At 43.0% G+C, this 24,040-nt stretch overlaps 1 protein-coding gene across 12 annotated transcripts in view; it reads left to right on the top strand.

The window, feature by feature from the left end:
* Positions 1-941: 941 nt before the first annotated feature.
* POSTN (periostin) overlaps positions 942-24,040 on the top strand; it is a 51,906-nt gene continuing 28,807 nt past the window's right edge. For all 12 annotated transcript variants that reach the window (XM_033173120.1, XM_033173111.1, XM_033173121.1 and 9 more), the window contains exons 1-9: positions 942-1,162; positions 4,549-4,647; positions 7,830-7,894; positions 9,211-9,368; positions 11,881-12,045; positions 12,741-12,887; positions 14,044-14,185; positions 22,269-22,481; positions 23,043-23,177. In XM_033173120.1, the coding sequence (XP_033029011.1) occupies positions 957-1,162; positions 4,549-4,647; positions 7,830-7,894; positions 9,211-9,368; positions 11,881-12,045; positions 12,741-12,887; positions 14,044-14,185; positions 22,269-22,481; positions 23,043-23,177 (1,330 nt within the window). In that variant the 5' untranslated portion in view covers positions 942-956. The remainder of the gene's footprint in view (positions 1,163-4,548; positions 4,648-7,829; positions 7,895-9,210; positions 9,369-11,880; positions 12,046-12,740; positions 12,888-14,043; positions 14,186-22,268; positions 22,482-23,042; positions 23,178-24,040) is intronic.

The raw sequence follows: 24,040 nt of genomic DNA, 5'->3' as shown, positions 1-24,040 counted from the left end.
GGGAGAAGGCTAGTTTGAATCTTCTCCGTGCTGATTTCCTGTGAGCCGAAATATATGATTCCCTTCCTGCTGTCTGAAGTGTTACACACCCGCATAAACTGTATTGCTTCTGTTGAGTGTTTAGTAGCAATTTCCCTGAGGATGCAGGCAGCACATTAATTGGGGAAAACAAAAACTGAGTCCTTACAAACCAGGGTAGTATGTATGCCTTGCTGGGGGCAGAGATGGGGGCACAGTTCTTCTCATAAACAGCTGGTAAGGGGGCAGACGTTTTCCCGAAGGTACTGTCATGTATGTTCTAGTTGAGATTCCTGCATTGCAGGGAGTTGGACTAGATGACCCTCGGTGTCCATTCCAGCTCTACTGTTCAATCACGCTATGATTCTATTTCTTCAGACTGCGGGTGGAGGTCTGCAAAAACAGTTGTGCTCATACGAAGCAAGTCCAGAAGAAGAAGCTCGGCAAGGGGGGGGGGAAAACCCTTTCCCTGGTATCAAGTTTTCAGAGTGCAGACCATTTTTTTGTGCGTGTACGTTCCCTCATGTGAAATCCCTAAGCAGGGGGAGTTTTACCTTTTATCTGCTGTTGAGGACAACTTGGCCCAGGGCCTTTTTGAGTGAAGAACTGGACTAACTCAACAAATTCCAATTAAATCCTAAGGGTGTTTTCATAAATAATAATCTTACATCTACAACACATGGATACTTTAATACAGTTTATCTGACTGCTTTAAATATTCACCAAAGGGGGTTGGGGAACAAGTCTGTGATAAACTATGCATTATATACCTAAACTCTTACAGTACAGACAGCCAAGGGAAGGGAGGGGCGGACAAGCGCTGATATCAAGTGTCTTTTAGGTTCCACTTTCATACTGGGCTCGTCAGATGTCCCTGTTTCTTGGAGGGTGGTTCCAAGTCTCAGGTTGATATATTTCCCCTCCCACTGTGCTGTAGCATGTATATAAACGTTGAGCTCTCTGGAGCCTCTTGCCAGTTCTCTTCTCAGACTAGTCAGGAGCAACAGAGAGACAAAAGGATGGAGCTCCTCTGGGTTGCCACAGTCACCGTTTGCTTTCTGTCCGTTTTCCATACAGCAGAATCTTCCACTGCTTATTATGACAAGATTTTAACCCACAGTCGAATCAGGGCACGTGATCAAGGGTAAGTCTGCATTTCGTCTTCCTAAAATTCATCACGGGGGGGTCGCAAAGTTATTGTCCAGCCAAAAGCAGAGGGATCCAAAAAAAGGGGTGCGTTTTAAGGATAAAATTTGGCCAAGTAATATTTGCAAGAAATAATATATACACTGGAAGGTTGAAGGTTGCTAACCAAATAAATTAGCTGGCTGTTGAAAAGAAAAAGGAAAAAAAACCATCAAGTTTATGTACAATATAAAACATGTACATAAAACAGGACATTTCAGGAGGGTTAAACTGTGCCAGAGCTCATCAGAGCTCAGTTTAGACATCTGTTTTCCAAGGGCTCAACTCTGGAATAGATTATGCCTCTGCCCCCCAAGCAGATTCAGAGAACATTTCCCTAAGTAATCAAGAACCCACATTCATCAGGGATTGCAGAGAAAGACTGTCAGGTCAGAGGGCACAAAAATGTGAGCCCTGGCACCTCTTTTTGAGACATGAAGAACTCCATTTCAGATTTACTCCGCCAGTCACCCTTTCTGGTGTAGCCCAGACTAGGTAACTGTTGCCAATTAATTGCAATAGTATGATATGGGTTCCCACCCACCCCAAACAAGCAGTTTCTTGATTCACCTTTAACCTCGGAATGTGATAAACATGATTGAATGTTTATGAGATATTCTGCCTAATTAAAATGGTATTTTTAAAAAATCCAGTTCATTATGGACAAACAGCAATTGTTTATGTAGATGGAAATGTTAAGGGTGGAAATGCTTGTAATACTTTAAAAAAAATTAAATGCAACCTAATCTAAAATAAAGCACTGCCGTTCCATAGTTAGCTTCCACATGAAGTTAGAAGGTGGAAGTTTCGCACAGCAGAATGCACAAGCAAACCCCATAGGAATGAATGGTGCCTGATCTTGCACAGCTATCCCTTCACTTCACTTGAGAGGAGCTTCTGAAGTTATTTCCTTTTTCAAATCAAAAGGATTCATTATTAATATTCAAAAGGGTGGGTTGTTTCACCCCCCCCCCCTTTCTCATTTGGTAAGGGGATTATTTATTTAGCTGCTCTTGTGCTATTCCAAACAGTGGCAACCAAAATAAACGATTGTACGGTGGAAGATGAGAGTTTCCCTTGGGTCAGCAGAGGAAAAAAAATGTTTGCCTTACTCCATTATCGCCCCCTGCCCCACAATGCAAATTAAGCTTTGCAGCTGTGCACAAGATGACACAGGAGGGAAGTGTGATGAACTTGCCAGTGAAAGAGAACAACAGCTCTATCAGATTACCTTCCTCTCTCTGAAAAAAATAAATAAATCTCTTGGGAACGGATAAGATTTGGCTGTAAAAAACAACAACATTGAATTTCCTGAATTGAAATTCAGAGGCAGCTGTTTGAAATATCATTTGCTGTATGGCCCAGCATGTTCTAGATCAGGGGTGGCCAACTTCTAAAAGACTGTGATCTACTCACACAGTTAAAAACCGGCAGTGATCTACCCCCTTTTGGGGGGTTCAGATCACATTTCTTGAGTTTCTTTAGGGAGGAGGAAAGCGACAGTGAGCTTTTTCTAGGAAGGAAAGCCCTGTTTTTGGTGGTTCAGGTCATTTTAGGGGTGCAGGGCAAAGATGTTGAGTTTTTTTTTAGGGGAGACAAAGTTATTTAGCTTCTTTGGGGGAGCCACTGATCTACCAGTGATCTACCACAGGTGTCCAGTGATCTACTGGTAGATCACGATCTACCTGTTTGACATGCCTGTTCTAGATCACTGGTCTTCCAACTGGTGGGTCGGGAACTACTAGTGGCCTGATCCAAGTTGGGTCTTAAGAAGAACACTACCGCCATGTTGAAAGATTCAGAAACGAGTCCCCAATTGCATGTTTTGGTTAAAATTGGGTCCTCGGTCTGAGAAGGTGGGAGATACCTGGTCTAGAAGCACCCCCGCCATAAAATTCCTACTGTGCCTACTTGTGGATGGGAAATCCTATTGTCCATCTCTAGCCTTGACCATTCAAGTGTTGGGGGGGATAGAAATGAAACAGGGAAACCATTGGAAAGTAGGAGGAATTCCAAACAAGGTAGAGACTAAAATTTCTGCTCAAGTGTAATGTGAACAAACTCTTTGGGGGGGGGAGAGAGACACCAAGCCAGTGGACATTTGCAAGTGAAGCTGTCAAACGTGGTTTGATTCGAACTCTGAGTCTGTGCAAGTAAGCTTTTACACACTTTGGGAGGGATTTATCAAACGAGTCCCCTGAAATTGACTTGGGGGGGGGGCAGGTGGGAGAACCTCCAGAGAACAGCGTGCCGTGGAAATAGAGAAGAGATCGTTCCATCTGGCAAGCTGCGATGTTTGTGCTGGCCGGACGTTCACCACAGCCCAGCGTTGAATTCCACCCAATATTTCACTTGCGTGAACTCTCATGAACTTTAATCAAGCTACCATATCGGAAAGAGACTCCAGCCAATTTTTGCTTTTTAAGATGAACGCATTAGGCACCATTAAGACTTCTTACCTGAGATAATTTCATTAAAGTTGTGTGTGTGTTTCAAAACAAACAGATAAACAGGGAAATGTACCCGGTACATCTATTGTCTCCACTTTCAATTCATCGTCTTTTTCACTGTTCGTTTACATATAGTGAAAGACAATTTTTGTCATGGACATCTTGCAGTTGGGGGGAAAGAGACAGGGGAGAGAGAGATGGGGGTATTGTCCATTTGTTCTATTGCCTATTATTAGGGTACGGATTTGTGTCAGCATCATGTGGGTAGGTCCATTGTTTATGTATTTATGTATTTATTTATTTTTATTGATAATGTGAGAGATTAGTGTGTCCTAAGCTTGGTTGGTTGTGTTCAGTGTGGTTTGTTTGTTTGTTTGTTTGTATGTGTGTGTGGGGGGGGGGGTGTTAGGTTCCTGGGTCAGTTAGCCATATCGATTTGTATGCTATTGCGGGGAAATAGGTCATTGTCATGTTATCCATGTGATAAAGGGAAACCATATTGTGGCGAAGGTAGGGTTGCCATATTTCAAACAGAAAAAAATGAAGTTTTTGAGCTATTTTTAAGGGAAATCACCAAAAACGACACTGCCAACATGGGTTGCCATACATCCGGATTTCCCCGAGACATTTCTAGCAATTTCTGTCCAGACATTGCTTTTGACTGATTCCAGATATGTCTGGGAAATGTATGGCAACCCTAGTTAAGATGTCCTCCTTTGGTTGTCCCCGTTTGAATTGGTTGGTGAACTTCTCTAGCAGTCACTTACTCGCAGCAACTAGAAATATTGTAAATAGACACTGGAAGGATCTTTCTGGAGTGAACATAGACCACCAGTACCAAAACGTGTGGGGAACCATTAGGACTTCTTAATGTTTGCTTCTTTCTCTCTCCCAGCCCAAACGTCTGTGCTCTCCAACAAGTTGTGGGCACCAACAAGAAATACTTCAGCACGTGCAGGAATTGGTACCAGGGAGCCATCTGTGGCAAGAAAGCGTAAGTCCCATGCCTTTCATGACTATTAAACCTGGGTGACCAAACCTGTGACATAAGCTTCTCAGGCAACAAGGACATGTGGCAACACCGGGAGCAGGAGCAAGAAATCATGTGCCTAGAATCCAGACTCTGGTACAGTTCCCTGGCTCAGTAGGGTGGAGGAAAAACTATACGAAGGCAGGAAGGGTTCACATATGCAACGCAGTGTGCGCTAGACTTAATAAATCACAGGCTTACTGAAGAGAAGCACACAAATGCATTTCGTTTGCCGTTTTTATAGAGGTCGCAGAAGCAATTGCCGAATGGACCTCTTAATGGTTATTTCTAGCATATTTCTTGCTGCTATTTCATCAGCGATAGCATTCGCCCTTCAATCCCAGGGGGAAAGACAATCGCCACTCAGTGGAAGTATGGCTATGATGCAACAGAGCACTGTCTGTACTTGAGGAAAGGCAACTAGTGATAGGTTTTTAATGTGGCTGCCAAATTTGTCATGTGTGTAAGGGAGGGAAATATCGAACCAGAAAACCATAGGCGTCTCTGTGATGTGAACTTTGAAGAGGTGACGCAAGGGGAAAGTGTGCAGGAGAGTTCTAAGCTGTGTGATCCAAACCCCTCTCCCATTCACAGGGTGGGGTTTGCAGTGAACACAATACCCAAGAGAAGATATCTTTATTCGGCTATAAGCCCACAACAGGAGTAAAATAAAATACATTCAGATTACAAAAGCAAACACATTAAGAACACAATACCCCACTTTCTCTTCTCCAGTGCCTGTCTACTTGTATGGGAGAACAGGATGAGACTAGAAGGAATTCCTAGCTTGCTTAGTCAGGACCAAACAGGGTTAAGCTTTAAGCCCTCCCAAACGCCCTTCTTCTTTCGAAAGGAGGAGATTGATGAATGCTGCTTGGCTTCAGAGCCTTCCCCCATGTTCAAACAGGCTTGAATGTGTTTGGTTTAGAGCTCATGTTTGTGTGCTTACTAGGTGCCGCAAACTGAATCAAACAGAAAAACATATTTTTCCTCCCCGCAAGGACGTTGGCAAAGACTGAGGTTCCATCTATCTCCTGGAACTCTTTCTTTCCCTGCACTTCTCAGACATGTGAGGCATCGGTTTTCTAGATGCACTGAACCATGAGGGAACATATGGCTTTGCATATTCAAAGGCAATTGCTGGCTAGACATGAATCCCTTGAGCTTCCCAGAGGAAGTGTGCTATGTGTTTAAAGGAACATGATAATCGAAAATACACTCGTATAACGTTTTACTTGCAGCCATTACAGTTTGGCAAAATTTATGGCGCATCTGTATCAAATTTGTGTTAACCTAATTCTCTCCCCCCCCCCTTATTTTACTGGATCTGTTGTAGAACACTGCAGGGGGTGGCTTACATTTCTGCCACTCTCTTTTCTTTTCTTTTATGAAAGGAAAACCAAAGCTGCAGGAGTTTGGCCACTCTCCTGTAGCCCCCAAGGCAAATTTTGTTAAGGCATTGAATTGGAAAATGCATACCAATTGTCTCATCCATCATGAAAACTGCCATTTTGTTCTATAAGTATTTGGTACATACCGTAAGTTTGGTACATGGGGTCACGAAGAGTCGGACACGACTGAACGACTGAACAACAACAACAACATAAGTTTAGTAAGGAAGTTTAAAATACCTTTCTGTTGCATCCATGAGCCCTTTGAAAAGACCTAGAGCCCAAAGTGGCCTGTCTTATAGGTGAATTAGATACCTGCATTTTGCTTCCGCTGTGGCTAAGGTGCTGTCAAGTTGACCAGGCTCAACATACCTGGTCCAAAAGGGCCTTTGTGGTGTGTTCTGAGGTGCCCTTTCAGCCTAGGAATTGGTACCCTCGGCTGACTTGTTCTTTTCCTAATCTGTGCAACTGACAGTTGTTTCCAGGGATGGTTTCAGTTGTGTATGTCCCCCTTTGAGTGCAAAGTCACCCAAGAGAGGTTAAGCTAAGACTGGGCCACCAATAGTAAACTAGTTTTAATGTACTGTATCTCCTAATAAGTCATAAACGAGTATTTCATGCTCAATCAAATATATGTAGCCTATTGCATAGACTTATCTTCATACAGAAAGGGTACAGCTGTAGCCTGAACATTTTCCTCTTGAAGTTGTTTAATATGGTCATCGCAACCAGAGTTGTCTTAACCCTATACCCCACCTTTCCCCCTTGACAAGGACTCAAGGCGGTTAACAAACAATAAAAAAGAACAGCTAAAAACATTGGGGGGGGGATCGTGAAACATTAGTATAATTAAAACTACTATACAGATCATTACAGTAAAAATTACAATAAAAACAACATGGCCCTTTCGTTAAAAGCAGTCAGTTCCCCAAAGCCAGTCGGGATAAAACAGCCTTCACCTGCTGGCAAGACAACAAGGAGAGGGCCAGACAAGCTTCTCAAGGGAGTGTGTTCCATAGTTGCCTGGGAGGAGCCAGCAGCGAGAAGGCCCTGTCCTTCATCACTACTGTTTGTGTCTGTGAGGGCAGTGGGAAAGAGAGAAGGGCCTCCTATGAAGACCTCAGAACCCAGGCAGGTTCATATGAGGGAATACGGTCTTTCAGATAGCCATGCAGGGCTTTATAGGCCATAACCAGCACTTCGAATTGTGCCAGGAAATAGACCAGTAGTCAGTGGATCTGTTGTAGCAAGGAAGCTTTCATTTCTCAAGCTATGTACACCAAGTGGTCACGGGGCAGAGAGGGGGCCAGTGGAGGGTCGTTGCCTATTTGGGGCTTCTTGGTTTTTGTTCCTAACATGTTATGACTAGTAGATGAACCTAAATGTTTGTATAGGTAACACTATCCTTTATCTGTGGTTCCTGTTCTCAAAAACCCCCACAAAAAATCCCATAGATGGTTTTTTTTTTAAAAAAAAAAAAAAACACCAAAAAACCCCACCCAAGCATGGTTTTATTGTGAACTGATCTGGCATTCAGCAAAAAAACACCAGGTCAAACACAGTGGGCGAATCTCCAGCGATTATTTTGTATTGTGTATTTTATTTCATTGCAAAAAATTTTTTTAAAAAAATTATAAGTAACTGTTTTTTTCCAGTAGAAAGGAGAAATCATAATGATGAAGCCAGTTGTTAACAAGTCAACAGCTGTGAAAATAAAATGTTGATATATTGATATATTATGTTGATATATTGTAGAACTGTCTTGTATGAATGCTGCCCTGGTTATATGAAGATGGAAGGCGAACGAGGATGCCCTGCAGGTAACATAAGAAGCTTATATTTTGCTTACTTTTTCTCCCAAAAGAAGGGGGCAGGTGGGGATATGAAGTAGCTTGTGGGAGATCATTGTTATATTATGAAGCATTGCTTTAAGGAAGAGTCACACGTTAAAACTAGGCCTCATTTTTTAAGGACACGAGAGGGATCTGTTCATGAGAGTGGCATAATACGTAAATGAGGAACTGAAGGAATATTGTGCAAAATGGTCGCTCACCTGGTCCCGGGGTGGGTGGCAGTTGCAACCTGTTGCCATCACCCACCCCCCAGCTCCTTGGGGCGAAACGCTCTCTCGTGGCGTTCAGCCGTTGGGGAATTTCCCTGGCCCGCCATCCTCAAATTTAAACGGCCCGATCATGGGCACTTTGGGGGGGCGTAGTCTGGGCGGCAGACCGGAGTGGAGAAGTCTTCACTCCGGCCTGCCGCCTGGAGATATAAGTTATTGTGATTTATGACTTAACCAGTAATTAAAGTTCACTTGGGACAAGCTGTCAGGATGCTGTCAGCAGTTCCCGGCTGGTTGCCCAGAAATATATAAAGACAAGGGAAAGTTTCTTACCGTCCTTTTTTATTTCAATATTTACAGAGAGAGGCTATAGAACCCAGCCTCTTGGATAATGGCCTTGTCCCGAGTGAGCCTCCACCCTCATTCATCATTCTATGGGTGCTGCTACATGCCCTCTGCCTTTGAGCTCTTTGCTCTCCTACTTTTAAGGCTCGCCGGGTTCTGGGAGATGGAGGTTCTGGAATTCTTTCTAATGACAATATGTCAGCCGGGTGTTGTTCTAGCTCTCCCACGATTTCCCAGCTTTCCCTCTCATCTGCCTCGGAGCTGCGACCTCCCTCAAACCCCTGTTGTAAATCTATACTGTCTTCCTCTTCCTCCTCCCTGGGAGGGTCAGGATGGGGAGGTGGTCTCCACCATTCCTCCTCTGCCCAGTCCCTGACATAAGCTGGCTGCTCCCCAAGTATGGTAACTACATTTTTCATACCCATTTGTGTGTGGATCACTTAACTACGCTATTTTCAGTAGTGCCCTTGGAGAAAGTGCGCAAGTTCTAAGCAACCTGAAATGGTGGATTGCCTTCCTTTGAACATCTGCTTCGCTATGTGGTTTGTGTACTGCTGGATCCTAAGTCAAACCATGAGCTAAATTGGGGCCCCTGAAGCAAGCAGTATTTAATTCAGCAAATCTCATGAATGATTTCCGCCAGATGATGTGGCACTAACTGGGCTGAAGAGAGGAGGACACCGCTTTGTAAACAGAACGTACAGTGTGCTTGTTTCTTGTCATTTTCAGTTGCCCCCATCGATCATGTCTATGGCACTTTGGGCATTGTGGGAGCAACATCCACTCAACGCTACTCTGACATTTCAAAACTGAGAGAAGAGATTGAAGGACCTGGCTCGTATACAATGTTTGCACCAAGCAATGAAGCCTGGGATGCTCTGGATCGTGTACGTATTTCAGAACGGATTTTTAAAAAACGTTTTGAGTGCTTTTGGATTCATGGATAGATAGATAGATATTTATTATTACGGCCATTGGCCCATCACGCACGATTTTTCAAACAACATATGTATACTTAGCCTTTCTACCTAGAACTTTGAAAGGACTTTAAAGTAACAGACTAAGCAGTAAAATTACAACATAAAACATCACCCCCTATTTATAAAATTATAAAAACATCAATTACGGTAACACATAATTACATCCTGAGTCATGATTTAAAAGGAATGTCCAATCCGCCCAGAAGTCCGTTTTTCTTCTTTTGGGATAGGACAGTGATCAGAAATCTGGCAACCGTAAGTGATTTTGGAGGGTCTTTATGGATATATAAATCCAAATTACACAAATAAATTATTGGTGGGGGAAATAGTAACACTCAGCTGCTGAACATAAATTTAAGGGGGGGGGGAAACTACCCAATTTAAGTGTACCAGGTGTCTGGGGCAGAACTTTGGGTTTTTTATAGTATCCTCCCTCCATGAGATGTTACCTACACTGAAAACTTGGATCATGGATGCTCATCTGAACCTGTCGCATCTCCTACTCAATATGTACAGAGAAATCTATATGTATGATTTCTGTAATCCTTGCTACAAGGGAAAAAAAACAGGGAGGATTACCATAATATTTCAGGCATATGACTGTGGTGGGGCCCTGTATGCATTTATTTTTCCCTGCAAATGCATACAGAAGGCACATTTTGAGTTCAGAATGAAGGACATATCAGACAAGCCTGAAAGAACTGAATGCCTTTAGGCTAAAGGAGGGGCCACATCAACCTATGATCAACCCTCAGGGGACTATGTGTGAATGTGGGCATGGCCATTTTTTTTCAAAATCAAAGAACACCTTTGTGTGGGTCTTGCAAGGCTGTGGGTCAAAACACCTTTTCGGTATCACCAAATCACAGGAGGGGACTTATAGGTTGGAGTGGTCAGTAAAAAAAAAATCATTTCTTACTGTGTGTGTGTGTGTGTGTGTGATGACAAATCTGGGGGGGTCACAAAAAACCCTTTGGCATTGCTCAGGAGTCCCATAGAAGCAATCAAAACATTTATTTAAAAAATAATATTTTTATAAAATGACAAATTTGGTTGGAGGGCCTCTAAAAATGTATTGGGGAATTTTGCAGCCTGCAAGTTTTCTAGCCCTGATTTAAAGGGTAGAAAATATTGCCAGGTTTACAAATGTATAGGGAGAATGTGTGTGTGTGTGTGGGGGGAATCCTGCAAATCCTCAGAGGCAGTTTGTTTTAATATCGTAATTAAAAATGTACAGACGTTTTCACAACAAACAATCCTTTTATATGGGCCACACAACAATTGGTGTTAGAAAGCTCTAGGTCTTCTCCCACTGCTGCTCTGAGTGCTGCTGGGCAATGAGAAAAGGAAGACGTGGAATGAAAACACTGAGAGGTGCTGCCCCTTGACATTATTAAACCTAAGTCCTGTGCAAGGACTTCTGCTTATGCAACAGAGATTTCCACTTCCCCCGTCTCCTCAAGTTGGCTCACGGGGGGCAGGTGTCAGGAACAGAGTGTGCGGGGAGGAGATGGGGAATTGTTCTGTCTGGAAGCCAAACTGCTTGTTCTGATAGACCAGTTGCCTTAGCACGATGTTGAATACCTCCCGTGTGGTCTCACATTGCCCAGTGGCAGAGGAAGCAGCAGAAACACCACTTTGGCTCCCAGGCCACCAGAGTAATACAGTCGTACCTCGGAAGTCGAACGGAATCCGTTCCGGAAGTCTGTTCGACTTCCGAAACATTCTAGAACCAAGGCATGGCTTCCGATTGGATGCAGGAAGCTCCTGAAGCCAATCAGAAGCCGCGGAAGCTGCGACGGGTGTTAGGGTTCCAAAGAACGTTCACAAACCAAAACACTCACTTCCGGGTTTGCGGCATTTGGGAGCCAAAGCATTCAACTCTCAAGGCGTTCGACTTCTGAGGTACGACTGTATGCATAAGAACCTGACCACAGGCTAAGAGCAGGAGGTCAAAGATAGGATAGGGCTTGACAGAATGTAAGAACGTTGGCTGGGTTGAAAAATGGCAAGCAGTGCTGAAAATGGCCTTTTAATCCCAGAAAGGCTCTGCAAATTTAGTCGGGTTTGTGGAGCAGAATACTGTATGCTGGCTGCACAAATAGTGTGGAAGAATGTTTGTGGAATAGTGGGTAACATGTAAGAAGAAGCATAGGGGGATGGGAAAGAAGGCAAGATGTCCAAGACTTCACGGATAAATGAATGTTATAATTCATGGAGCAGCGGTACTTTCAAATGAAAAAAACTTAGAAGCTTAGCAGCTGGATGCTAAATGAAGTACTGCCGCTTGCCAAAGAGAATATTAACATGAAAAAACATTAGCATGGATTATTTCACTTGTAGCAGAGTAATCTGGTGTATATCAGGCTGACTGGGATGATTGGCCATGGAAAGTCTCTAACTGGATCTCTTCCCCTAGGAAATCCACGAAGGCCTGATTGAAAATGTAAACATTGAACTGTACAATGCCCTCCATAACCATATGGTGAACAAGCGCATGTTGACAAAGGACCTCAGGAATGGCATGGATCTGTTGTCTATGTACGACAACCAAAAACTGCATATAAATCACTACCCCAATGGTGTAAGTCTGTTTAATTATTCTTTTTCTTATATAGTACCACGAACTTTAGTCCCTGGAATAGAGAAGAGGACATTGTAATGTTGCATGTGATATTTATGTTATAAATGTGGCTCTAAACTTGGAAAGAGCTGTAAACTTCAACTTTCTAGATAGAATTTCATTTTTATAGGTGTTTGGAGGGATCCAGATATGCAGCACGTTTCTATGCATGTTTACTCAGAAGTAAGTCCCAGTGGACTTACTGCTACCCGGAAGTGGTAAAGGATCACAGCTTCCGTTAGTTGACCTAAGATCCTGCTGCAATCAAGTCAGACATGGCTATTTATTTATTCCAAAAGTTATATGTCATTTTTTAATCAATGATTTCAAGGCAGTTTACAAAATCCAAGGATGTACCAAACAATCAGCATGTTAAAAACAATGGCTACTAACACAGTGTTAAATTTCGCTCTGTATGTTCACCTTAAAGTTTTTAAAAACATTATTGCTACCAGATATAGGAAATGAAATGGATCCGGCACAAGTTTTATCGCAATATGTGTTCTAGCTAGATTCTTTCCAGAATGTTTTAAAGCAGACATCACACATTCCATAAAGGCGCTAGAAGAATAAAATGTGTAACGCTTTCTCGATAATCTTCTGGTTGCCAGCAGGTTCTGTGTTTAATATTCTCTGGTATCATTCTTCAAATGCAGGTTGTTACAGTGAACTGCGCTAGAATCATCCATGGTAACCAAATTGCTACAAATGGTGTTGTGCATGTCATTGACCGTGTGCTGACCCCTGTTGGAAATACCATTCAAGACTTCCTTGACGTGGAAGACGATCTTTCATCTCTCAGAGTAAGCTTTCCTTTGTAATTATGAACGTCCTTTAGCTTCGAGTTTCTGCATCCTGATTTTCTGCTCTCAGTGTCCTTCCCTTCTGGCTCCCATTCCATGGCCACGGTTGCTGTGCAAATCCTGGAGCCACTACAAATACTCCAATGAGAGCTGTGCTTTGGCAGCCTTAATCCCCACAACGGAGTGAGTTCCCATTGATCTGTCCCAGCTCCTTTCAAACTAGCAGTTCAAAAGCACGCCAGTGCAAGTAGATAAATAGGTACTGCTGTGGCAGGAAGGTAAACGGCATTTCCGTGCGCTCTGCTTTCCATCACGGTTGCGCCAGAAGCGGTTTAGTCATGCTGGCCACATGACCCGGAAAGCTGTCTGGGGACAAACACCGGCTCCCTCGGCCTGAAAGCGAGATGAGTGCTGCAACCCCATAGTCGCCTTTGACTGGATTTAACTGTCCAGGGGTCCTTTATCTTTTTACCTTACCTACACGCACACGCACACGCACACACACGCACACACACACACAGGCCCAAACAGAGGGGGGCAACATATGGGCCATTTGGCCTGGGCCTCCGATTCCAAAGGGGGCCTCGGTCAGCATATTCACAGTCGCTCACCATTATTAAAATGTAAATACTTAAAATAATCATTTTCCCTATGTATTTTTAAAAAAGCACTATTGTATATCTATATTTTCCATGTTGTCTTTATATGCAGAAACGGTTCAAGCCTTGAAATTATTTGTCAGCATAACTTTTGTGAAAATTATTTATATACTTACTTATTTATAAGACTTCGGAGATCCCCAGGGTAAATAAAAAAGGGGGGGCACATTATCTACCTGGCCCGGGCCTCTGCCTGGCTCTGCACAAAAAATAAACAACTACGTGTAAATATATGTATTTCTAGCTAATTGTTGAGTAACCAGATGAGCACATGGGGGGGGGGGAGAGCTTCCTTGCAATGCAGGCATGTACGTGTCCCTACTTTTGTGAGTATACATCTAGGAATTATTATGAGTTGCCCAATCCAATGACTATGAAAAAATACTGGTCTTAAGTGGCCATGGGAAGAGTATTAACGCACTCGGCTGATTTAAATTATTGCTTTTCTGTACCTAAAATATCAATGCGCTTAATAACGGCATCTCTTTCTTTCCAAGACTGCTGCCATGGCATCAGATGTGATGGAAACTCTTGGGAAGCCTGGGCAATACACGCTCTTTGCTCCTACCAACGAAGCTTTTGAGAAACTTCCACGTGGAGTCTTAAACAGGATTATGAACGACAAGGTGGCTGCTAAAGGTATTTCTTGTAAAGTTGATACAAGAAAAAGAGACGATCCATTTCACAGCTTTGGAAAGTGTTGTAAGAGAAAATCTGCCCTTATTCCCTTATGGGGTACACAAGAGCCCTTGCAAAGTCCTTTGCAGGTTCTCCATTGGTAGGAGTAGAAAACAGAGGCCAACCAGAGAAAACTGAGAAGCAAAGCAGCTAGTAAGCTTGATCTTTATTGAAGCTGTTGCAACAGCGGTGAATTTCAGGGGGGGGAAGACCCAGAACAAAGCCAGCATGCTCTTATAAAGACATTTCAAAATCCCTCCTGGAGTCTAGCCCACCCCCAGAAACATCAATCACGGAAGAGGTGTAACCCAAGCTCATCACCCAGATGCATCACACCTACACCACACAAAAAGACGTTATCTGATGCCTCTTCTCAGTAGCCTGGCCATTCCTTTGAGATGGTTGTTGTTGTTCAGTCGTTCAGTCGTGTCCGACTCTTCGTGACCCCATGGACCAGAGCACGCCAGGCACGCCTATCCTCCACTGCCTCCCGCAGTTTGGCCAAACTCATGCCAGTCGCTTCGAGAACACTGTCCAACCATCTCATCCTCTGTCGTCCCCTTCTCCTTGTGCCCTCCATCTTTCCCAGCATCAGGGTCTTTTCTAGGGAGTCTTCTCTTCTCATGAGGTGGCCAAAGTACTGGAGCCTCAGCTTCAGGATCTGTCCTTCTAGTGAGCACTCAGGGCTGATTTCTTTGAGAATGGATAGGTTTGATCTTCTTGCAGTCCATGGGACTCTCAAGAGTCTCCTCCAGCACCATAATTCAAAAGCATCAATTCTTCGGCGATCAGCCTTCTTGATGGTCCAGCTCTCACTTCCGTACATTACTACTGGGAAAACCATAGCTTTAACTATACGGACCTTTGTCGGCAAGGTGATGTCTTTGCTTTTTAAGATGCTGTCTAGGTTTGTCATTGCTTTTCTCCCAAGAAGCAGGTGTCTTCTAATTTCGTGACTGCTGTCACCATCTGCAGTGATCATGGAACCCAAGAAAGTGAAATCTCTCACTGCCTCCATTTCTTCCCCTTCTATTTGCCAGGAGGTGATGGGACCAGTGGCCATGATCTTAGTTTTTTTGATGTTGAGCTTCAAACCATATTTTGCGCTCTCCTCTTTCACCCTCATTAAAAGGTTCTTTAATTCCTCCTCATTTCTGCCATCAAGGTAGTATCATCAGCGTATCTGAGGTTGTTGATATTTTTTCCGGCAATCTTAATTCCTGTTTGGGATTCATCCAGTCCAGCCTTTCGCATGATGAATTCTGCATATAAGTTAAATAAGCAGGGAGACAATATACAGCCTTGTCGTACTCCTTTCCCAATTTTGAACCAATCAGTTGTTCCATATCCAGTTCTAACTGTAGCTTCTTGTCCCACATAGAGATTTCTCAGGAGACAAATGAGGTGATCCGGCACTCCCATTTCTTTAAGAACTTGCCATAGTTTGCTGTGGTCGACACAGTCAAATGCTTTGGCATAGTCAATGAAGCAGAAGTAGATGTTTTTCTGGAACTCTCTAGCTTTCTCCACAATCCAGCGCATGTTTGCAATTTGGTCTCTGGTTCCTCTGCCCCTTCGAAATCCAGCTTGCACTTCTGGGAGTTCTCGGTCCACATACTGCTTAAGCCTGCCTTGTAGAATTTTAAGCATAACCTTGCTAGCGTGTGAAATGAGTGCAATTGTGCGGTAGTTGGAGCATTCTTTGGCACTGCCCTTCTTTGGGATTGGGATGTAGACTGATCTTCTCCAATCCTCTGGCCACTGCTGAGGATGGTAATCTTCTTTAATTCCTGGAACAATTAAATCCCTCAAGCCTCCTTCCTTGCAGAGACCCACCTGGCAAACATTTGGTCATTCTGAGAGTCAAAATGGTGTGAGACCTGTCTGCTTCAGACATGTGGCCTGTTTGCTTGGAAAATTAATAACAATTATAATATATATATAAAAGAATTGTAAATTCTTATAACAAAAGCAATAGTTAAGAACATGATTATGTCTCCCACCATGTTAGACCATTTGCTGTAAATAGCTATGACAAAATTGTCCATGTGCAATTATTTTGAACCCAGCTCTGTTCCAGGAGGCATGACAACTGCCTCTAATAAGTGAGATAAGTTACAGTTGCCATATGTTGCGATTTTGCCCAAAAAGCTCAACAACGTTTCTGTCTGGATTTTCGCTGTTTGAAATATGACAACTCTAGATCAGTAATAAATAGCTGTTGAGTCTGCCATGTTTGTAGGGGAGCCTGGAGTATTGCCCTCCCATTTGCAGCAGCACATCCCAACGCCATTTTTTCAGATTGTTCCTCTTCAAAACTCTGGGCTCATTCCCACTTTTGCTTGTCTAGTATTTTGGTTGTATTGTGTACCCATGAATTCCCCAGGGTCTGAGAGCTTTTTTCGCTGTTCCGCAGCTGTGCCTTGCGAAAATCCAATTTTACCTGCTGAAATGAACCTTATCGGATGTGCAAAAAAATCCGAAAGGAGATTTTGCTCAGCCAAGCTTCAATTCAGTGGGTGAGATCGGATTTTCGCACGGCACAGCTGTGGAAAAAAATGAGAAACAGCTCTCAGAACTGGGGGGGGGGGATTTTGTTGGTATACAATACAATCAAAGTAGGGGTCAAGTTAAAGTGTGGATGAAGCCATTGAGGAGGAGGACCCCCCCCAATAGATACAGGCAGGGGATTTCTGCTACTTATCCTCCTTTCACTATCTTTCTGCAAGTTGTTCCCAAGCTATCTGTGTCACCAGTGTCTTACATCTGTAGCTCATCGCATAAATGTATTTCCATTAGCCCATTGATAGATAGATAGATTTATTTATTGTCATTGTCCGTATATACACAGTATACACAACAACGAAAATCAAACACCCAAAGACCGGATTTACCATACACATCTGCACATATCTCCAACACTCTCATCTGCATAATGTGTAAGGCAGGCACCCCCAAACTCAGCCTTTGGGACTACAATTCCCATCATCCCTGACCACTGGTCCTGTTAGCTAGGGATGATGGGAGTTGTAGTCCCAAAACATCTGAAGGGCCAAGTTTGGGGGTGCCTGGTGTAAGGAGTTTGAAGTAAGTTACTAGGTAAATGATGATAGGAAGCGGGGCTTCTCCTTGTCTTCCCACACCTTTTCTACCCAACATTATGGGCATAGCTGTCAACTTTGCCCTTTTTTTTAAGGGAAATTCCCTTATTCCAAATAGGATTCCTTGCAAGAAAAGGGAAAAGTTGACAGCTATGATTATGGGTATCTGGAAGACTGTACCTAGAGCACATGTGGTCAGCTTCAGCTTACTTAGAACGAAAACCTTTCATACATGTCCTTTTAAGGAAAATAATAGCAGCAATGAGACATTAATGTTCACAACAGCTCCAGCTCTTGAATATGCCTTATGTTCTATTATGCTTTGAGCAGAAGATGCTGAGAAAGCTGTAACAGCACCTTTTTTTAGTGTAATTGGTGCGACAGCTGAGGAGGATACGAAACCTAACCAACTAAGCTCTAGTAAATGAAACTTTCCTGCATTTGAAATGTGCTCAGAACTACTCAAATGGTATACTTTTGTATCCCATAAACATTTACGTTCTATAAAAGAAAAAGGGAAGTCCCATTAGGATCCTTACAGCTAATGGTTGCTGCAAGTTACAGCTTGCATCTGTTCTTCTCATTAAGAAAGGGCAGTTGATACATAGACAGTGTGGGAGTAAGCATTTTCCTTGCTTCATATGTCAAAGGAAAAAGAAAGGGAGGTTCTCAAGGGAGTCGTGCTCAGCTTTAGCAACAGAATATCTGGAAGTGCTCACTAGAAACCATCTCTCAAATGCTATCTTCCTCCTATAAGCTTGCCACAATCTCATTTGATTGAAAATAACATTTCTGCTCCAATTGTTTTCATCATGTCATAACCTTCCCCTGGCGTCTAACTACGTATGTGTAATTTCTTTGTTTATTTGGTGCAGTTGCATGTTGCCCCATAACACAAAGTTCTCTGCGCAGTTTATAATAATACAGTGGTACCTTGGTTCTCCAACTTAATCCGTTCCGGAAGCCCGTTCCAAAACCAAGGCGCGCTTCCCCATAGAAAGTAATGCAAAACGAATTAATCCGTTCCAGACTTTTCAAAAACAACCCCCAATACAGCAATTTAACATGAATTTGACTATCTAACAAAATAGAAAATTCTTTCCAGTAGCACCTTAGAGACCAACTGAGTTTGTTCTTGGTATGAGCTTTCGTGTGCATGCACACGAAAGCTCATACCAAGAACAAACTCAGTTGGTCTCTAAGGTGCTACTGGAAAGAATTTTCTATTTTGTTTCGACCATGGCAGACCAACACGGCTACCCACCTGTAACTTGACTATCTAACGAGACCGTTGATCCATAAAATGAAAGCAATAATCAATGTACTGTACTATAAAATAAATAAGACAATATTGTAGATGATAAAATTTAAAAAAAATCTTACCTGCACTGATGATAGTCATTGTTTGGATGGGGGGGCTTTTATCCATTTCCACAGTCACACAATCAATAAATATGAACTGGGTTCCACGCAATCACAAAAACTAATTAATCGAAAAAGCCTTAAAAACAAAAAAGCAAAATAAATAAAAAGAAAAGCGTCAATCTTAATCTGTTCTGGAAGTCCATTTGACTTCCAAAATGTTCGAAAACCAGGGCACAGCTTCTGATTGGTGCAGGTGCCCCAGAAACAACAGCCGACAACCTCATTGAATGTTCGGCTTCCGAAAAAAGGTTTGAAAACTGGAACACTTACTTCTGGGTTTTTGGAGTTTGAGAACCAAAGCGTTTGAGAACCAAGGTGCCACTGTAATAATAATAAAACCCTGAAACTAAAAAATAAGCAACTCAGGACCGCAATACCTCAAGGACTGTCTCTCTCCATATGAACTAGCCCATACCTTGAGATCATCCTCTGAGACCCTTCTTTGTGTGCCTCCTCCATGAGAGGTCCCAAGGTGGCAACACAAGAACAAGCCTTTTCTGCAGTGGCTCCCCATTTGTGGAATGCTCTCCCCAGGGAGGCTCGCCGGGCGCCTTCATTAAACTCCTTTAGGAGCCTGGTGAAAACGTTCCTCTTCAACCAGGCCTTTGGTTGATTGACATCCGATGCCCTTTTAAATGTGTTGTGGGACGGAGAATTATTGGTTTGCTGATGCTGTTGTTATTTTTACTACAAATTTTGTGGGTTTTATATTGCGATTTTATGTTGTGAAGCGCCCTGAGATCTGTGGATGAAGTGTGTTAATTCATATTTAATAAACAATAATAAACCGTAGCAGCATTAAAATCAAAACCAAATAAATTCAACAACAAAAAGAGCACAACTGTGCCAAAATTATAAACCCAGAGATCCAGGTTACCTAAGTTGCTTTGAAGGCCTGGGTAAACAGAAAGTTTTGCCTGACCAAAAATATGGTGGCAGGCAAACTTTTCTGAGAAGACGATTCCATACCTGGGGTGCCGTTACCAGAAAGTTTGTATCCCTCATAATTACCTTCCTGACTTCACCAGGAGCAGGATTTCTTAAGCTTCACGAAGGTACATTTGGAAGAAAGTGGTCTTTCGAGAAACGTGGTATTTCAAGTAAGACATCAGTTTAGAACTCTCTGAGGAGAAACCAACCTCTCCCATGAGAATTCTCTAGCAGAGCCATTTCCAACTCAAATTGAGGGTTTTTTTCACCACTGTCCCTGATAAAAAGGAAATTTCTGGTAAAGAAGGGGAAATACAAAGTCAGATGTTTAAGTTAGAGAAGTGCCTTGGCAGTTTACCTAGGCGTCAGGTCTAGTTGTTGGTCTGGCTGTCGATTTTATAACTCACTCTAGTTGGGTTTTTTTATCTCAGTGGGACCATGCGCCTGTTAAAGATTGGCAGGAAAAGGCTGGAAATGCCTTTAGCCTTACCACTTCTCTAGTAACACCTTTGCCGCATGCCAGCTGAGAACCGTCTTACCAGGAGGGAATTCCCAACTGGCCTGTTAGATCAATTACCCCACTTGGCACCATAGAAAAGGCTGCATAAAAAGGGGGGGAGTGAAGCTTTCTTTTCCATGTTATCACAATGCACCAGAAGCACACGGATATTTTAAAGGGAAAAAAGAGGGAGTAGCTTCACAATAAAATAGGTAGCTGTGGTTGGGGGACAAAATTGATTCTATGGGTACCGACTGACTGACCTATTTTGGCCATCGAAAAGGAATTAAGTTGGGGAGCCAGAAGAGAAATGTGACCACTTTTTGGTTGTTGTTGTTGTTGTTGTTGTTTTTGTTGTTTTTGAGGGCTGCCTCTATTGTGAGGCAGGGCTGGGTGTCAATTAGTGTGGTGTAGTGGTTAAGAGTGGTAGACTCGTAATCTGGTGAACCGGGTTCGCGTCTCCGCTCCTCCACATGCAGCTGCTGGGTGACCTTGGGCTAGTCACACTTCTTTGAAGTCTCTCAGCCCCACTCACCTCACAGAGTGTTTGTTGTGAGGGAGGAAGGGAAAGGAGAATGTTAGCCGCTTTGAGACTCCTTTGGGTAGTGATAAAGCGGGATATCAAATCCAAACTTCTTCTTCTTCTTCTTCTTCTTCTTCTTCTTCTTCTTCTTATTATTATTATTATTATTATTATTATTATTATTATTACATTTTTACTATTGTAGGGGAGATTTGGACTTCCTTCCTCAAGTACCAAAATATCTTAGATCATCACTGTCTTTTAAGTGCACCGTAAATAAAGGGGTCGGGTCAAATATTGGTCTCCAGGCAATTCACATTTTAAATATAGGGATCATGTTATTTGATTAAGGGCTCATGAGTTTCGCAGTCATGATAGATGCAATAACCTATTATTATTATTATTATCCAGAGCTATTATTATGTTATGATAGTGGCAACAACGGTTAGAATAGTATCAACAGCCGTGCTGAGAAACAACCAAGTTTAAAATTCCTTACTATAGGTCTCCCTGTCCAAAGAACCTCATTAGACTGGCTCCCTCACAGTGTTCCAGAAACTGGATGAAGACTTGTTATGCCACACAGGGGCTGGTGCAGTTGCTGTGTATTGCTTTCTCCTGTGGCTTCTGATTTTGAATTCATATGCTGAGTTCATCATAGTATGTTTGGGTTGTGACACAGCTCATTAGGAGAACTGCATTGCTACTTGGGAAACCTGCGGTGTGAACGTGTAGGGTTATCGGCCAAATGCGATTTGGTTTGAGATTCATGCATAACATAGTAGAATCACAGAATCATAGAACTGTAGAGCTGGAAGAGACCCCCAAGGGTCATCTAGTCCAACCCCCTGCAAAGCAGGAATGGCTAAGAGATTGAAATGTGAAACCAGCACCATTCTGGCAGCTCAGTATGAAGTGAAACAACTGTCTGAAATAAGCAGCACTGGCAACTTTTACCTCTCCCTCTGCCCCCGCCCCTCCTACAAACAGCAAGTTACTGATTCATGTCACATATTGCCACCAGAGAGATAATGTACAGGTTTTTTTTTTAATGAAACAGTTTAAATATGTTTTCTAAATACCCCTAACTATATGTGCTATTTAATGGTTTCGCTATTTTTCTGCTCATCATTTTGATTCTAATGTAAGTGTAATAAGTTGCAAGGTACAAAATGAAATTCACAATGAAATGTACATTTGAAGGGCTAAGCCCCGGTCCAAAGGCATATAATGCTTGTAAAGGTCTTGTTCAAGTTCAGTCCATACTCACTTTTCTAGTTGGAACAAGCACATAGCAAATGTTTCAATATGGGTACTACTAAAAGTGTGTGGGAATCTCTCTTTCTCCCTAAATACTTAAGAACGCTGTTATGTTCCAATTCTAGTGGAAATGCATGCCATTATTTACAAAACAAACAGAAAACTCATTACATTAACTCTTTATTTTGTATTTATTTTATTTTGTATTTATATTTGCATTGTATTTTCTAAAACGTACCAGTTTTAGATGGTTGCAGCATCGCCTCAGGTTTCATTTGAGTACTTTCTGTTCTCTCCCCTGTTTAGCGCTGATGAAGTTCCACATTCTGAATACTCTCCAGTGTTCTGAAGCCATCATGAGTGGAGGTGTCTACGAGACCTTGGAAGGCAACACTGTTGAAGTTGGCTGTGATGGCGACAGCTTGACAATCAATGGAGTCAAAATGGTGAAGCGAAAAGACATTGTGACAAGCAATGGTGTCATTCATCTAGTAGACCAAGTGCTTATTCCTGACTCCGGTGAGTCTTCTTCTTCTTCTCTGGTGATCACTCGTAGCCAAGTAAGATTGTCTTCCATAAACACGGTTTTAACAATGAGTCCGTAAGTGACTGTGGAGGCCAATTCTGGATCTACACGTCCTTCCACAGTGGGGAAATTGGTTTCCGAGCAGGAGTTGATCACGGTGTGGATTTGCCAAGCGTGCCTTCCTCTTAGCACGTTTCTCCCTTGCGTCCTGAGTTCGAGTGTCTTCAAAGCCCATGACACCTTTGGTAAAGGCTGTTCTCCAGTTGGAGTGCTTGCAGGCCAGTGTTTCCCAGTTGTCTGTGTTTATACTACATTTTTTCTAGATTTCCCTTGAGAGTGACACACAGGCTACTTCAAATCCTTTGCACTTTCTCTAGTACTAACTGACCACTGGACTAGATGGCCAGGTAGTCTCAACTAATTGTCTCTTTTGAAGAAGTAACCCATTTATGAACTCTATGGATTTGTGTATCCTTTAAAAAATATTTGTCTGTTTGGCGAGAGTTTTGGAGCGAAACCTAACGCTTGTCCACCCATTTCTTCCTCAATTTCAGCTAAGCAAGTTATAGAGCTTGCTGGTCCTCAACAAACCACCTTCAAAGACCTGGTGTCTCAGGTTGGCTTGGCTGCATCTTTAAAGCCAGAGGAAGAATATACCTTGCTAGCTCCAATGAATGGGGCTTTCTCCGGTAGGTAGACCGACAGACCTGGTGGCACTAGAAATAACTCTTAGGAGATATCTGAAATATCTTCTTCAATAACTTTGTGAAGAAGTCCAACACGAGAGAGTTGAAACTGCTTACAATCACTGAAACAGAAATCCCCTTGATTGATTTAGGATGCTCAGACTCTACAAATAAGTGTTGATCAATAGAAGAAGATAGCTCTGTGAGACCTCTTGCTGGAAGTCCACGGGGCCTCCATGGCTAGGAGTGAGTGCTTGGTAGTTCCAGCTATGGTTGCTTCACTATCATGCAACGTGGGTGGCGCTGTGGTCTAAACCACTGAGCCATTTGGGTTTGCCGATCTGAAGGTCGGCGGTTCGAATCCCCACGACAGGGTGAGCTCCCGTTGCTCGGTCCCAGCTCCTGCCAACCTAGCAGTTCGAAAGCACATCAGTGCAAGTAGATAAATAGGTACTGCTGTGGCGGGAAGGTAAATGGCATTTCCATGCACTCTGGTTTCCATCACAGTGTTCTGTTGCACCAGAAGCGGCTTAGTCATGCTGGTCACATGACCCGGAAAGCTCTCTGTGGACAAATGCCGGCTCCCTCAGCCTGAAAGCGAGATGAGCACCACAACCCCATAGTCGCCTTTGACTGGACTTATCCGTCCAGGGGTCCTTTACCTTTACCTTTCATGGCTTCAAATGGAGAGGCATTCCTGAGGAGCCAGTCTTATCAGCTGCTGGCGGTGAAAGCACAAATGCTGGAGGAGGAGAGTCGTTCCTCTGTTCCCTGATGCACACACACACACATATATGCACCAAGAGTGGCCTGACTGAGTTGTCATCACTACAGCCTGTGAGGACAGTAACAGTTAACTCAGATTC

The sequence above is a fragment of the Lacerta agilis genome, chromosome 16 (assembly GCF_009819535.1).
Source record: "Lacerta agilis isolate rLacAgi1 chromosome 16, rLacAgi1.pri, whole genome shotgun sequence".
In the NCBI taxonomy this organism is placed as follows: Eukaryota; Metazoa; Chordata; class Lepidosauria; order Squamata; family Lacertidae; genus Lacerta; species Lacerta agilis.
Note: the sequence above shows the minus strand (reverse complement) of the source record. Positions and strands in the feature narration are given on the sequence as shown.